The 14,208-nt window shown below is 24.7% G+C and overlaps 1 protein-coding gene across 1 annotated transcript; it reads left to right on the top strand.

Annotated features, from left to right (window-relative positions):
• Nucleotides 1–993: 993 nt before the first annotated feature.
• Nucleotides 994–4,856, top strand: LOC145832636 (uncharacterized). The gene is made up of 8 exons (XM_082939939.1): nucleotides 994–1,431; nucleotides 1,945–2,142; nucleotides 2,403–2,519; nucleotides 2,781–2,897; nucleotides 3,176–3,292; nucleotides 3,438–3,548; nucleotides 4,056–4,182; nucleotides 4,466–4,856. The coding sequence occupies exons 1-8, from the start codon at nucleotides 999–1,001 to the stop codon at nucleotides 4,725–4,727; spliced, it is 1,482 nt and encodes a 493-aa protein (XP_082796065.1). The 5' UTR covers nucleotides 994–998; the 3' UTR covers nucleotides 4,728–4,856.
• Nucleotides 4,857–14,208: the final 9,352 nt, after the last annotated feature.

The following is a 14,208-nucleotide window of genomic DNA, read 5'->3' as shown; positions in this document are numbered from 1 at the left end:
GATTAAATATATTAATACATTAAATTACTTATTACTCTCACTTCAGCCGAAATTTAAGGTTATACGAAGTAGAAGAATTTATAATGTCTTTACTATTACCTGCCTTGAGATAATAAAGCTTAATATATCCAAACATTGATTTTTTTCTAAAAAGTATTGTATAACTTAAATGGTTAATCATCATTCATGCTTAAGCATTTTTGTTGTTGTTGTTGTTTTTTTTTAACTTTATTTGGTAAAAAAACTTAAATCACTAAACATAAACGAACTAAAGTTCAATAAGCTGTTAACATTACTTTAAACTAACAAGTTAAAATATAAATTTGATTAATTTTATTAAATATTGTTATAATAATAATTGTTATAATGTTATAGTTATTTATATGTTATTTGAAAAAAGTGGAGTTTTTTTTTATGATACATAAAAAAGAAAAACAAAAAAAAAAACGCTGTTTTAATTTTTAAGATACTAGTTTAATTTTCAATAAAAAAATTTACTCAAATTAACTTAATATTTACTAATATATAAACAAGCCGCTTAAAACACAGTTAAATTTTTTAGTAAATTAATAAAAATATATTTTGAAAAATTTACAAATGTTTTTTTTATATTACAAATTTCTTGACCAACTAATGAAGAATTTTTCTTGCCAATTAAAAAATATTCGATGCACTTCGTATTCTAATGTTAATCATATAGTTTAAACACTACATATAATTTTAACAAAAATAGCACTTAAAGCTAAACTTCATCTTAGGTTTATAAAAAACTTGACATTAGGTAATATGCGTTAGACATTACATTAGAAATCTTTAAACCGTATAATTTTCTTGGAATGCTTTAAAACAACTTGTTATTTTAATCTGCCTTAAATGTTGTATGAACCGCATCACGCACAAAATTTTTGCTAGACGTTATGTAAATGCTCACTCTACCATGAAACAGCAAACTTTATATAAGCTCGTACTATACTATCTACAACCACATGAAAACAAAAATGATAAAGATTTTGATAATTGTAGTAGCTTTGGTGTTCATAAACTTTTTCAATTTTGTGCTGAGTCAGCAAAATAGTCTCAGTCAGTGCAGAATTGTCTGTGATGAGGAACAAGCAGAACCAGAACCTGTAGGTCCCAGTTACCTCTCAAGAGGTAAAATGGGAGAAAAAGGAGATAAAGGAGATGTCGGAAGTCCGGGTCAGAAAGGAGAAAGTAACAAACACGTGATTTCAAAACATGCAAAAAAAATCGAAATATTGGAAACGAAAATTCAAGAACAGTCAGGAGTAATCGCAAAACTGTCTGAAATGCTACAAAATAACTCTATCTTAATGAAAAGGGGATCAGAAATTACTGAAAACAATTCCATGTTGATTAAAAATTTATCTGATATTCTGAATAATAAATCTGTTTTGATTGATGACCTATCAAGTGAGATTTATAGTTAAATAATAATTTAAAACCAACATTATACTAACTTTGGAAAATAAATGAAGTTTAAGATTAACTGAATTAATAAATGAATTTTGAAATTTAAAATAACTATTAGTTTGAAAGTAAATGTTTTGTAAAACGTTGTTTTTATAGTAAAATACAGCTAAAAATAAACTTAAACTGAATTTATACAGTATAAAAAGAGTAATGTTTCATTTTAAGTTGATTTTAAAGTTTAACATTAAGTAATAAAATTGTTTTTTATTTACTAAATGATCCAAAGTAAGTATAAACTAACCAAAATATTGAAAATAGTTTCTTTTTTTATTAAGTAAATTGTAAAAAAAAATGATTCAAAAACATATTTAGATAGTAGAAAGCTTAAACTATTTAAAAAAATACAATTTACATAGTCACAACGCTTTAAATAACATTTTTTTCTAAAGTTTTGTTTTGTTTCAAAGAAAGATATTTAACAACAGCTTATTTTGAATAAAAATATGTTTTTAGAATGTGAAAATGAACAAATAGAAAACGCGTCAAGCAACATAACAAGAAATAGTGAAAACTCTACAAAACTATTACGTCATAATGAAGTTGTTAAATACAAATGTAATGACGGTTATGTAAGCGAAGGTTTATCAACTAGAAGGTGTTCTAGAGGGAGAATTCTACCGTCTTTTAAAACCCAACTATTCACTTGTATTGGTAAGAAAATAAAAGTTAAAAAAAAGTTATACTTATAGTAATTAAAAGTGTAAACTATATAACATATAAGCAATAATAAAAAAATGTTAAAAGATTAATCTTTTTTTTACTGGTTATTATTGTATAAAAATCAGCAACTTATTTAAGTTTAAACTAGAATACTTTATAATTTAAGCATTACAACAAAACATATGAGCGTAAATTATGTTTTTTAGAATATATATTGAGTTTTATAACAAACTTACAAATCAATATTTTAGACGTATGTTCACAAACACCATGCAAAAACAACGGAACATGTAACTTAGATGTGAACAAAGAAAATTTTTACAAATGTTTTTGTCAGGCACCGTACTTTGGCGATAACTGCGAAAAAAGTTTGTACTAAACATAAAAACTTGAATTACATTATTTTGGTCTTTATTTGCTGGTTTTTAATTTTTTCAATCAATAACTTGATTTTTAAAACTTTTATTGAAAAAGAATGCAATAAACACTTTTCAGAAATTTTTGTTTTAATTTAATACATAGGTTTATACTTTAAGAATTTTAACTAAGTTTATATACTAAAAAGCACATACTTTTTACTTTTAATTTCACAAGAATACTTATCAAAAACTAAAATTCACCCCTTTTAGAACACTGTATTGACGATGAACCTTGTTTTAACAATGGAGAATGTGATCCAACTGAAGATGGTACCGGTTATAAATGCACTTGTTTGCCAAAGTATTATGGAGATCAATGTGAACACGGTAATTTTTTCTAAGTCATTTTTTATACTAAAACAAACATTAAAAATCTAAAACTTCATTAAATGTTAAAACAAAAGTAGTTATATTTCAACAACATATAATGTATTTCGTCAATAAAAAATAAGTATTAAAACACAAGCAAATATTGTTTTGTGTATGATATACATTTATTCATCTTAAACTAACCAAATCAAAAAAGTATCTGCTAAATTTAGGTTTTTGTTTTAACTCAATTACTGAACACATATTTTATATTTTATAATTTTATTTAATACCAGAGTACTGTAAAGACTCAAACCCTTGCTCAAATGAAGGAGAATGCATTTCTACAGAAGATGGTAACAGTTATGAATGTTCTTGTGTACCAAAATACTATGGAGATCAATGTCAATACGGTTAAAAATTTTAAAACTTTTATATAATTTCTCTAACTGAATACATTAAGAATGAAAGCAGTATTTTTATTTTTCAATATAAAATATAACCAAGACATAAAAATTTGTTTTACTGAGATTTTAGTCTTAAATTATCTTTAAATAGAATATTGCAAAGATGTAAACCCATGTTTAAACAATGGAATTTGTACAACATCTGATGATAATTACGAATGTTCATGTGAGTATGGATACGGAGGAGTAAACTGTGAACTAGGTTGGTCTTTGAAGTCCGTTTTTAAGCTTTTTTTAGTAAGAAATGTGAACTGTATTTTCAACTATTTTAAATATAGAATAGTTAAACAATTATTTCATAATCAGACTCAGTTTATGACTTTTTTACAATGCATTCATAAGAAAAATTCAGAAACAAATAAAAAAGCCATAACCTATTAAATGGTTCGAAAGCTTTTGTTAAAACATATAAAAATTAATTATGTGGAATTTAAGAGTATCATTTAGTAGTTTGGATTTAGTTCTGATAACAAAAAATAATAATACATAATGTTCAAGTTTAAACAGGTTTGAATCTATTCTAATTTAAACAAATTAGTTATTATCTAATTAAATGCATTAACTTCTTCCATACTTATTGTTATAACCAATCAGGCTATATATATTTGGAAACAAAACATTAAACTGTTGATACTAAGCCAACAAAATTTATCTAAAAATAAACTTTAAAAGTGATTTTAGTCGAATATAATTAAATATTTAATTACAGACACTTGTTTTCGTTTTGAAATTGTTTCAATATCTACCAACTACTACAACGCTAAAAATCAATGTGTAAATCGTGGCGGTGAAATTGTTTCAAGATTGTTGGGAAATGATGGTGTTAATTATCACAGGTTCGTTTAAAATCTTGTCTTTGTATTAAGTGCACAACATTTGTATTACTCCATATAAAAACTATCAACTTATTCTGTAATTATTGAAGAATTCTGCTAAACGAATCCTTAATTTATAAAAGATTTTGTTATTGTTTGAAAATCTATCAAAGAAAATAAAACTAAAATTTAATATATATTAAGTGTTTTTTTTTTTAATTGTATGATTTTTTTTGTTTTCTTACTCAAAACGCGTCCAAATCATTGCAAATAAACACAAGTCAACTTGTTGTAAATTTTACAGTGAAATAAGAAGAGTTGCTAACAGTTACAACTACGACTTTTGGATTGGTGTCTCAGACGCTTATTCAGAAGGTAGTTGGTTATTTACAAACGGTCAACCTGCTAACAATCTGATATTTTCATGGCACTATGGTGAACCAAATAACGATGGTGACGAAGACTGTGTTTGTGTTTACGGCAACAAAAGATTGAATGATAGTGGTTGTCATAAAACACGTAACATACAAGGGGTTATGTGTCAAGTTCCTAATGGAATGTGTTAATGATTGATTTTCTTAATTGTGATTTTGAATTTTTTTAGAACTATAAAAGGTTTTAGTATACTAGATATTGTTTTTTTCGTTGAGCAATAAATTTATCATTTTTTTGTATTAAACTATAACTAAATTTAACAGTTGTTTTTTATTACTTTCAGTAACACAATAAGTTAAAAAGTGAAAAATAGGTTATAGTTTCATTGAAATTAAATAACAACTAGATATGTTCAGCTTTATTGGTGTACAAAAAATTATGTTGATAAAATAAAGACAACTTATTACTTCAAGTTAATACTTGTTGTAATTAAGAAAGTATAGTTTGCATAAATTTAATATTTTTTAAATTTTAATCCCTAATTTTTTTCCAATAACTTGTACTTTGAAAATAAAAACTGATCGCCCCTCTCTTTTACAATAGTCATAATATCTTGTGTAAGCCCGTTGGTGTGGCTTTACTAATTATGACCCCTTCACTGCTTAAAGTTTCAGAGTTAAACCTTACCTACTTAATATTCATTACCCCTAGGCCCTGACTTACTAAAAACAATGAAAAGGAGGAAATGTCGCCCCTATTTGCTTTATGTCGTTCAGATAAAGTAGTTAATAGAAACGTTTTGTGACTTTTTTTACTTATATTTTTGTGTTTTTATTTTAAGGAACAGTTTCTTGCTTATTTTTTTAAACAGAACAAAAGTTATATAAAAATAATATTAATAAGTTTTGCAAAACACTTGACCACCAATTTTTAACCTGGGTTTCACTTATCCATGGGGGTAAATTTCCTTGATTAGGGGGTAATTTTTTTTTGTTTCAAGTTATTTAAGTTAATGTTTATAAACTCCTTTTAAATTTATAAGGTAAATTTAACTGCAATTATTTTAAATTAAAAAAAGTTTATGAATTAAAAAAATTTAAGTTATAAAGCTCAAAGTTCAAAAGATCTAGTTTATTTTTATCAAAATTAAATACTTTTTTGTAAACTAAGAGTAAATTTGATAATTACGTTCCAAAAAGGAGTAAGAATCAAAAAATTTTAAGAACCGCTGCTTTGGACAATTTAGAACAGGTAGAATTTTATAGAAAAGATGACACATCCTCTTAATTTTTTATGATAACTTGAATTTTGGGAAATTTACTAGTCTGAATTTGAATAGTCTTGAACCCTTTGTGTAGTTTAAGTCTGAAGTTTATCCGGTTAATTACATATTATTGAGAAAAAATTACTCTTGTTAGTTTTATTTATCTATTTAGTCATTAAGATTGTTAAGAGTATTTAGTTTATAAACTACAAATTATATCATTCGTTTAACAAATTAAAAGGTGATAGTGATAATGTTTTCTATTAAACATTTACTTTCATTGTTAAAAGCAGTAACTAAGTACAGGTAATTAGTTCAAACAAAGAAAAAACAAAAGTAAGTTTCACAAGGTAAAAAACTAAAGCTGCACTCAAGTAGTTTCAAATATATTTTGACTGTGATTGTTTTTGTTACATAAAAAAAATCATTCAATACCTCACTTATTGGACTTGAGAGTTTATCATCTTAAAATACTCAACAAGTATTTGAAGTTTGTGTAATTCTAAATATTTTACTAAGGTTTTCTTATAAACTTATACTGTTTTATGCTTTGGTTGTTTACTTTAATATTGAAACAAAACTATTACATTTAGTTTTATTAAAAAGAAAGAGCAAAAGTAAATATATATAATTATAGGTTTAATGTAAGTCTAACTAAATTTACAAAAAAAAAAAAAAATTAAATGTTTGTATTCTGCATAAGCATGTGTATTTAATATTTCAAACTAATTAACTGTACTTAATAGTATTTTAGTTTATAAAAAAATTAATGAAACATTATAATTTAAAAGAAATTGTCTATGTATGCTGAAGGTATACAACTCTTTTTTTTTTAATACGCTTTTTTAATTTCATGTTTTTAGTACTTTTATTTATAGTTTTAGTTTATCTTTAAAATAAAATTATTTATTGATTACAAAAAACTAAGTAAAAATAAAAGTTAAATTTTAATGTAGTTACTTCTCAAGAGGCAACTACTACAACGCTAAAAATCAATGCGCAAACCATGGAGGTGAAATGATGTCAAGATAATTGGGAAATGATGGTTTTAATTATCACAGGATCGTTTGAAATTTTGTCGTTTGTATTAAGCGTACAACAGTTTTATGACTACTTATAAAATTTGAACCATAAAAAATTTCATTTATGTTTGCAAAATTTGTTAAAGAGAAATAAAACTAATTATTTCTATGTTATATGTTACTTTTTTAACTACAAGCAATTTTTTGATTTCTTACTCAAAACGCGTCTAAATCATTGCAAATAAACATCAACTTGTTGTAACATTAAGTGAAATAAAAAGAGTTGCTAACAGTTATAGCTACTATTTTTAAATCGGTATCTAAGACGCATATTCAGAAGGTAGGTGGTTAACCACAAACGGCCAGCCCGCTAACAATCTAATATTTTTACGGCGCTATGATGAACCAAATAACCAAGGTAACGAAGACTGTGTTTTTTACAGCAACAAAAGAATGAATGACGGTCCTTGTCATAAAACAGCTACCTCACAAGGGGTTATGTGTCAAGTTCCTAACAGAATGTGTTGATGATTAATTTTTTTAAATTTGATTTTGAAAACATATTAGTAGTATAAAAGGTTTTAGTATACTACATACAAGTTATTTTGTGTAAATAATAAATTAAATTAGTTTTTTTTGTATTTAACACTAATTAAACCTAGTACTTTTTTAAATACTTTTAGTAACACAATAAGTGAAAACAGATTAAACTTTCATTATAAATTTTGAAATACTTTAAAATATTAACTAGGTAAAATCAGCTTTAGTGTTATACAAAAAAAAATCTTGATTAAGTAAGGCATGTCCTTATTACTTTAAGTCAAATCTTATCGTAATAAAATAATTATAGTTTATATAATTTCAAGACTTTTTTCGTTTTAAACCCTAATTTCTATCCAACACTTTGTACTTTAAAAAATATAATTTAACTGCCCTTTTCTTTAAATATTCATAATATCTAGTGTAAGTCCGTTGTTGTGGCTTTGCTAATTATCACCCTTTTACTGCTTAAAGTTTAAAAGTCAAACCTTACCTCCTTAGTATTTATTACCCCTGACTTACTAAAATTGCTAAAAAAAGAGGAAATGTCACCGCTTTTTGCTTTATTTCGTTGACATGAAGTAGTTAATAAAAACGTTTTGTGAGTTTTCACTTAAATCAGTGTGATTTTTTATTAAGAAATAGTTTCTTGTTCGATGTTTAAACAGTAGAAACGTTTTACAAATCATTTAAAGAAGTTTTGCAAAAAAATTGACAAGTTTTATAACAGCAATTCGTAACTTCGGGTAAATTTTCTTGTTTTAGGAGGTAAACTTTCTTAAACACAAGTTATTTAAATTAATGTTTATTAAAAGCTTTTTTAATTTGTTAGTTATAACTTAACTGCAATTTTTTTAAAGTTAAATAAACTCGATAAATTTTAAGATTTTTCTTACATTTCAAAAGCTTAAAGTTCAAAATTGTCTAAATTTTAAAAGATTTTTATTTTAGTAAAAGAAAGTGTACAACTGTTTAAAACTTTTAAATTCTACCTCTTTCTTATCTATTTGATTTTCCTTATAATTTATATTTTACAATATATGAAGAGTTAATTTTATATTTTAATGCAGTGTTGTTTCTTTTACTACTTATACCAGTGTTGTCGAATTAAATCTTTTTCTACATTATAAAAACAGTCAACAAAAACATTGGCGAAAGTCTAAAAAGCCGAAGCCTGGACTTTCGTATGCCGTAAAACAATCTCAAGTTAACAAAGTTTGATCATACCAATTCAATCATCAGACCCTAAGCCTTTGGTAGGCTGAGACTGGTTTCATCCTAATTAGGATTCATAAATCAGTCACAACTGAAATAATTGTAGTCATCAATCTAGAAACGTTTTATCCTGATAAATTATAAAGCGGCCGTTTGCTGGTATTGTTCAGTGACGTCAACATTGTCTTTAGCCGTGCAATGTTAAATGTATTGTCCACTAGGCAAGACAACAAGTACGCTCGTACTAAATTGTCATATTAAGCCGGTTGTAATTTAATGACTACAAGTCTTTCGGTTGTGACTGATTGATAGATCCAATTTAAATAATATAAAAGTTAAAAACATTGTATACAGTTACAAAACAACAATTGATTAGTGTACTTTAATTATTTGTTTTTATTTGTTTTTTACACAAATCTCACATCACAACTGTCCGCAATATAACAGAGTTTACAACATATAGATCTCAGCTTTATGAAGAATTATAACGTGTAAAACCGTCAAGTCATAGAAATTTTGAAATTTAAGAAATCAGCCTTTAAAGTAACTATATAAAACATTCACATCACAGTAGTGAAGAGTTTACAACAATCACATCACATAAGTAAGAATTACAACTATCACATCACAGTAGTAAGGAATTTACAACTATCACATCACAGTAGTGAGGAGTTTTCATCAGTCACTTCACAGTTGTGAGGAGTATACAACTATCATATCACAGTAGTTAATAATTATAAATTAAATTTTCCTATTAAATATTTTAAATAGTAACTTACGTTAAACCTATAAAGATACTAACTAATTAGTTCTGAAAAACAGTCAAGTTTTCATTCATATGTAAAATTTTCAAAGCTAAAACAAATATTTGTTTATGTAAATTATCTGTTTCGTCTTTTCGGTTCAGAAAACTCTAAAATATTTGTTGTTGTGACATTTTATAGTATAAAACTTGTTTAGTTGAAGTAATTAATTTCATAAAACTTGTAATTTAAATATGTTTTGGTATTAACTTTAAATAAAATTTCAAACTACAAAATAGCTGAATTAGTATTGTTTGCTAACATACATTTAAAATATACATTTACAAAATTTCGTGTTATACAGGTTTTAAAACTAGCTTATCCTATAATATCAATATTTGTTAACAATTAGTGAAACCGAACCACATGTGGAAAACTGAAATATATTTCAATTAAGTTTCCATCATCGTATAGAATATATTTAGATGATAAGTTTTGTTAAAATTTGCGATTTAAATCATTTGCATTTGATATACTTTTTAAACTAAATATCTAAATATATTAATACATTAAATTACTTATTACTCTTACTTAAGCTGAAATTAAAGGTTATACGAAGTAAAAGCATTTACAATGTCTTTACTATTACCTGCCTTGAGATAATAAAGCTTAATATATCCAAAAATTGATTTTTTTCTAGAAATTATTGTATAACTTAAATGGTTAACCATCATTCATGCTTAAGCATTTTTGTTGTTGTGGTTGTTTTTTTTTAAACTTTATTTGGTAAAAAAACTTAAATAACTAAACATAAACAAACTAAAGTTCAATAAGCTGTTAACATTACTTTAAACTAAGAGATAAAATATAAATTTTATTAATTTTGTTAAATATTATTAGAATAATTGTTATAATGTTATAGTTATTTATATGTTATTTGAAAAAAGTGGAGTTTTGTTTTTATGATACATAAAACTAAAGAAACAAAAAAAAACGCTGTTTTAATTCTTAAGTTACTAGTTTAACTTTCAATAAATAACTTACTCAAATTAACTTAAGTCAAAAAAATTGTTTACTAATATATAAACAAGCCGCTTAAAACACAATTAAGTTTTTTATTAGATTAATAAAAATATAACTTGAAAGATTTACATATGTTTTATATTACAAATTTTTTGACCAACCAATGAAGCATTTTTCTTGCCATTTAAAAAATCTTCGATGCACTTCGTATTCTAATGTTAATCATATAGTTTAAACACTGTATATAACTAAAACAAAAAGAGCACTAAAAGTAAATTTCATCTTAGCTTTACAAAAAATTAGACATTAGGTAATATGCATTAGACATTACCTAAGAAATCGTCAGATCGTATATTTTTCTTGGAAAGATTTAAAATAACTTGTTATTTTAATCTGCCTTAAATATTCTATAGACCGCATCACGCACAGAACTTTTGCTAGACGTTATGTAAGTGCTCACTCTACCATGAATGTTAAACTGCAATTAAGCTCGTACTATCTACAACTACATGAAAACAAAAATGGTAAAGATTTTGAAAATTGTAGTAGCTTTGGTGTTGATAGACTCGCTCAACTTTGTGCTGAGTCAGCAAAATAGTCATAATTGTTTGTGATGAAAAACAGGCAGAACCAGAATCTGTAGGTCCTAGCTACCTCTCAAGAGGTAAAATGGGAGAAAAAGGAGAGAAAGGAGATGTCGGTAGTCCGTGTCAGAAAGGAGAAAGTAACAAACACGTAATTTCAACACATGTAAGAAAATTGAAATATTGGAAACGAAAATTCAAGAACAGTTGTAAAACTGTCTGATATGCTACAAAATAACTCTATTTTAATGAAAAGGAGATCAGAAATTAATGAAACTAATTCTAATTGATTAAAAACTTGTCTAAAATTCAGACTGATAAATCTGAATTTTTGATGACTTGTCAAGTGAGATTTTAAGTAAAAATAATTTAAAACCAAAATTATATTTACTTTTTAAAATGAATGAAGTTTAAGTTACAGATTAAGAATGGAGTTTTGAAACTGAAAATAATTATTAATTCGAAAATAAGTTTAAAACGTTTTTTTAGTAAAATATACTTAAAAATAAACTTAAACCGAATTTATACAGTATAAAAAGAGTAACGTTTAAATTTAAGCTTGTTTTAAAGTTTAACATTAAGTAATAAAATTGGTTTTTATTTATTAAATGATCCAAAGTAAATATAAACTAAACAACATATTGAAAATAGTTTCTCTTGTTTTATTAAGTAAATTGTAAAACAAACAAATTCAAAAACATATTTAGATAGAAGAAAGCTTAATCTATAAAAAAAAAACAATATACATAGTTACAACGCTTTAAATATTATTTTTTTCTAAAGTTTTGTTTTGTTTCAAAGAAAGATATTAAACAACAGCTAGCTTATTTCGAAAAGAAACATGTTTTTAGAATGTGAAGCTAAACATGTAGATAACGCGACAAGCAACATAACAAGAAAAAGTGAAAATTCTACAAAACTATTACGCCATAATGAAATTGTTAAATACAATAATGACGGGTATGTAAGCGAAAGTTTATCTACTAGAAGGTTTTCAAGAGGGAGAATTCTACCGCCTTTTAAAACCTAATCATTTAATTGTATTGGTAAGAAAATTACAATTAAATATAAGTTATACTTATAATAAATAAAAAGAGTAAGCTATATAATATATAATCAATAAGAAAAAATATTAAAAGATTAATATTTTTTTTTAGTGATTTTGATTGTATAAAAATCATCAACTTATTTAAGCTTAAACTAGAATACTTTATAACTTAAGTAGTGCAACAAAACACATTAGCGTAAATAATGTCTTTTAGAATAACTATTGAGTTTTATTTATTTTTACAAAGCAATATTTTTGACGTTTTTACAAGTGTTTTTGTCAGGCACCGTACTTTGGCGATAACTGAAAAAACGTTTGTACTAAACTTACAAACTTGAATAACATTATTTTGGTCTATATTTATTTAAATAAATTTTTTTAACCACTAACTTAAATTTTAAAACTTTATTTGAAAAAGAATTCAATGAACACTTTTTCAGAAGTTTTTATTTTAATTTAATACATAGGTTTATATTTTAGCAATTTTGATTAAGTTTATATACTAAAAACACATACTTTTTAGTTTTAATTTCACAAGAATAGTTATCAAAAATTAAAATTCACCTCTTCTAGAACACTGTATCGACGATGAGCCTTGTTTAAATAATGAAGAATGTAACCCTACTGAAGACGGTACTGGTTATAAATGCACTTAATTGCCAAAATATTATGGAGATCAATGTGAACACGGTACTTTTTTTTTAAGTCAATTTACTATACTAAAACAAATATTAATAACTTACAACTTCATTAAATGTTAAAATAAGAGTAGTTAAATGTCAATAATATATAATTTATTACGTCAGCAACAAATAACTTTTAGAATACAAGCAAATATTTTTTGTGAATAATTTACATTTATTCATCTTAAATTAACTAAATCAAAAAATTTCTGCTAAATTTAGGTTTTTGTTTTAACTCAATTATTGAACACATATTTCTTACGTTTTGATTTTTTAAATTTCAGAACACTGTAAAGTATCAAACCCTTGCTCAAATGAAGGGTAATGCATTTCAATAGAAGATGGTAACGGTTATGAATGCTCTTGTTTACCAAAATACTATGGAGATCAATGTTTATACGGTTAAAAATTTTTAAATTGTTAAACAATTTTTTTAACTGATTACAGCATGATAAAAGCAGTATTTTTATGTTTTAGTTTAAAACTCATAAGTCATAAAAGTTTGTTTTATTGAGATGACAGTTTTACTTAATTTGCCCTTTAATAGAATATTGCAGGGATGTAAACCTGTGATTAAACAATGGAATCTTTACAACAACTGATGATATTTACGAATGTACATGCAAGTACGGATACGGAGGAATAGACTGTGAACTAGATGGTCTCTGAAGTCCTTTTAAAGTTTTTTTTTGTAACAAATGTGAACTGTATTTTCAAATATCTTAGATATAGAACAGTTCAATAACTATTTTAAAATCAGACTCAGTTTATGCTGTTTTTTACAATGCATTCATAAGAAAAATTCTGATACAAATAAAAAACCATAACCTTTTAAATGATTAGGAAACTTTTGCCATAACAACTAAAAATTAATTATATAGAATTTTAGAGTATTATTTAGTAGTTTGAATTTAGTTCTGAAAACATAAAACAATAATACTTAATGTTCAAGTTTAAACAGACACATATGTTATTATCTAATTAAATGCAGTAAATTCTTCCATACTTATAGTTATAACCAATCAAACTATAACTATATTATTTGGAAAAAAAAATATTAAACTGGTGATACTAAGCCAAAAAAAATTATCTAAAAACAAACTTAAAAACTTTTAAAGTGTATTTAGTCGAATATAATTAGATATTTTACTACAGACACTTGTTTTCGTTTTGAAATTGTCTCAACATCTACCAACTACTATAATGCTAAAAATCTATGTGTAAATCGTGGAAATGAAATTGTGTAAAGATTATTGGAAAATGATTGGTGAAAAGAATGTTTTTGAATTTGTTTGTTTTACAATTTACTTAATAAAACAAGAGAAAATATTTTCAATATGTTGTTTAGTTTATATTTACTTTGGATCATTTAATAAATAAAAACCAGTTGTATTACTTAATGTTAAACTTTAAAACCAGCTTAAATTGAAACGTTACTCTTTTTATACTGTATAAATTCGGTTTAAGTTTATTTTTAATTATATTTTACTAAAAAAACGTTTTACAAAAATTTTTTTTTCGAATTAATAATTATTTTCAGTTTTAAAACT

The sequence above is a fragment of the Thalia democratica genome, chromosome 1, assembly GCF_965202585.1.
Source record: "Thalia democratica chromosome 1, ktThaDemo2.hap1.1, whole genome shotgun sequence".
NCBI classification, from domain to species: Eukaryota; Metazoa; Chordata; class Thaliacea; order Salpida; family Salpidae; genus Thalia; species Thalia democratica.
Note: the sequence above shows the minus strand (reverse complement) of the source record. Positions and strands in the feature narration are given on the sequence as shown.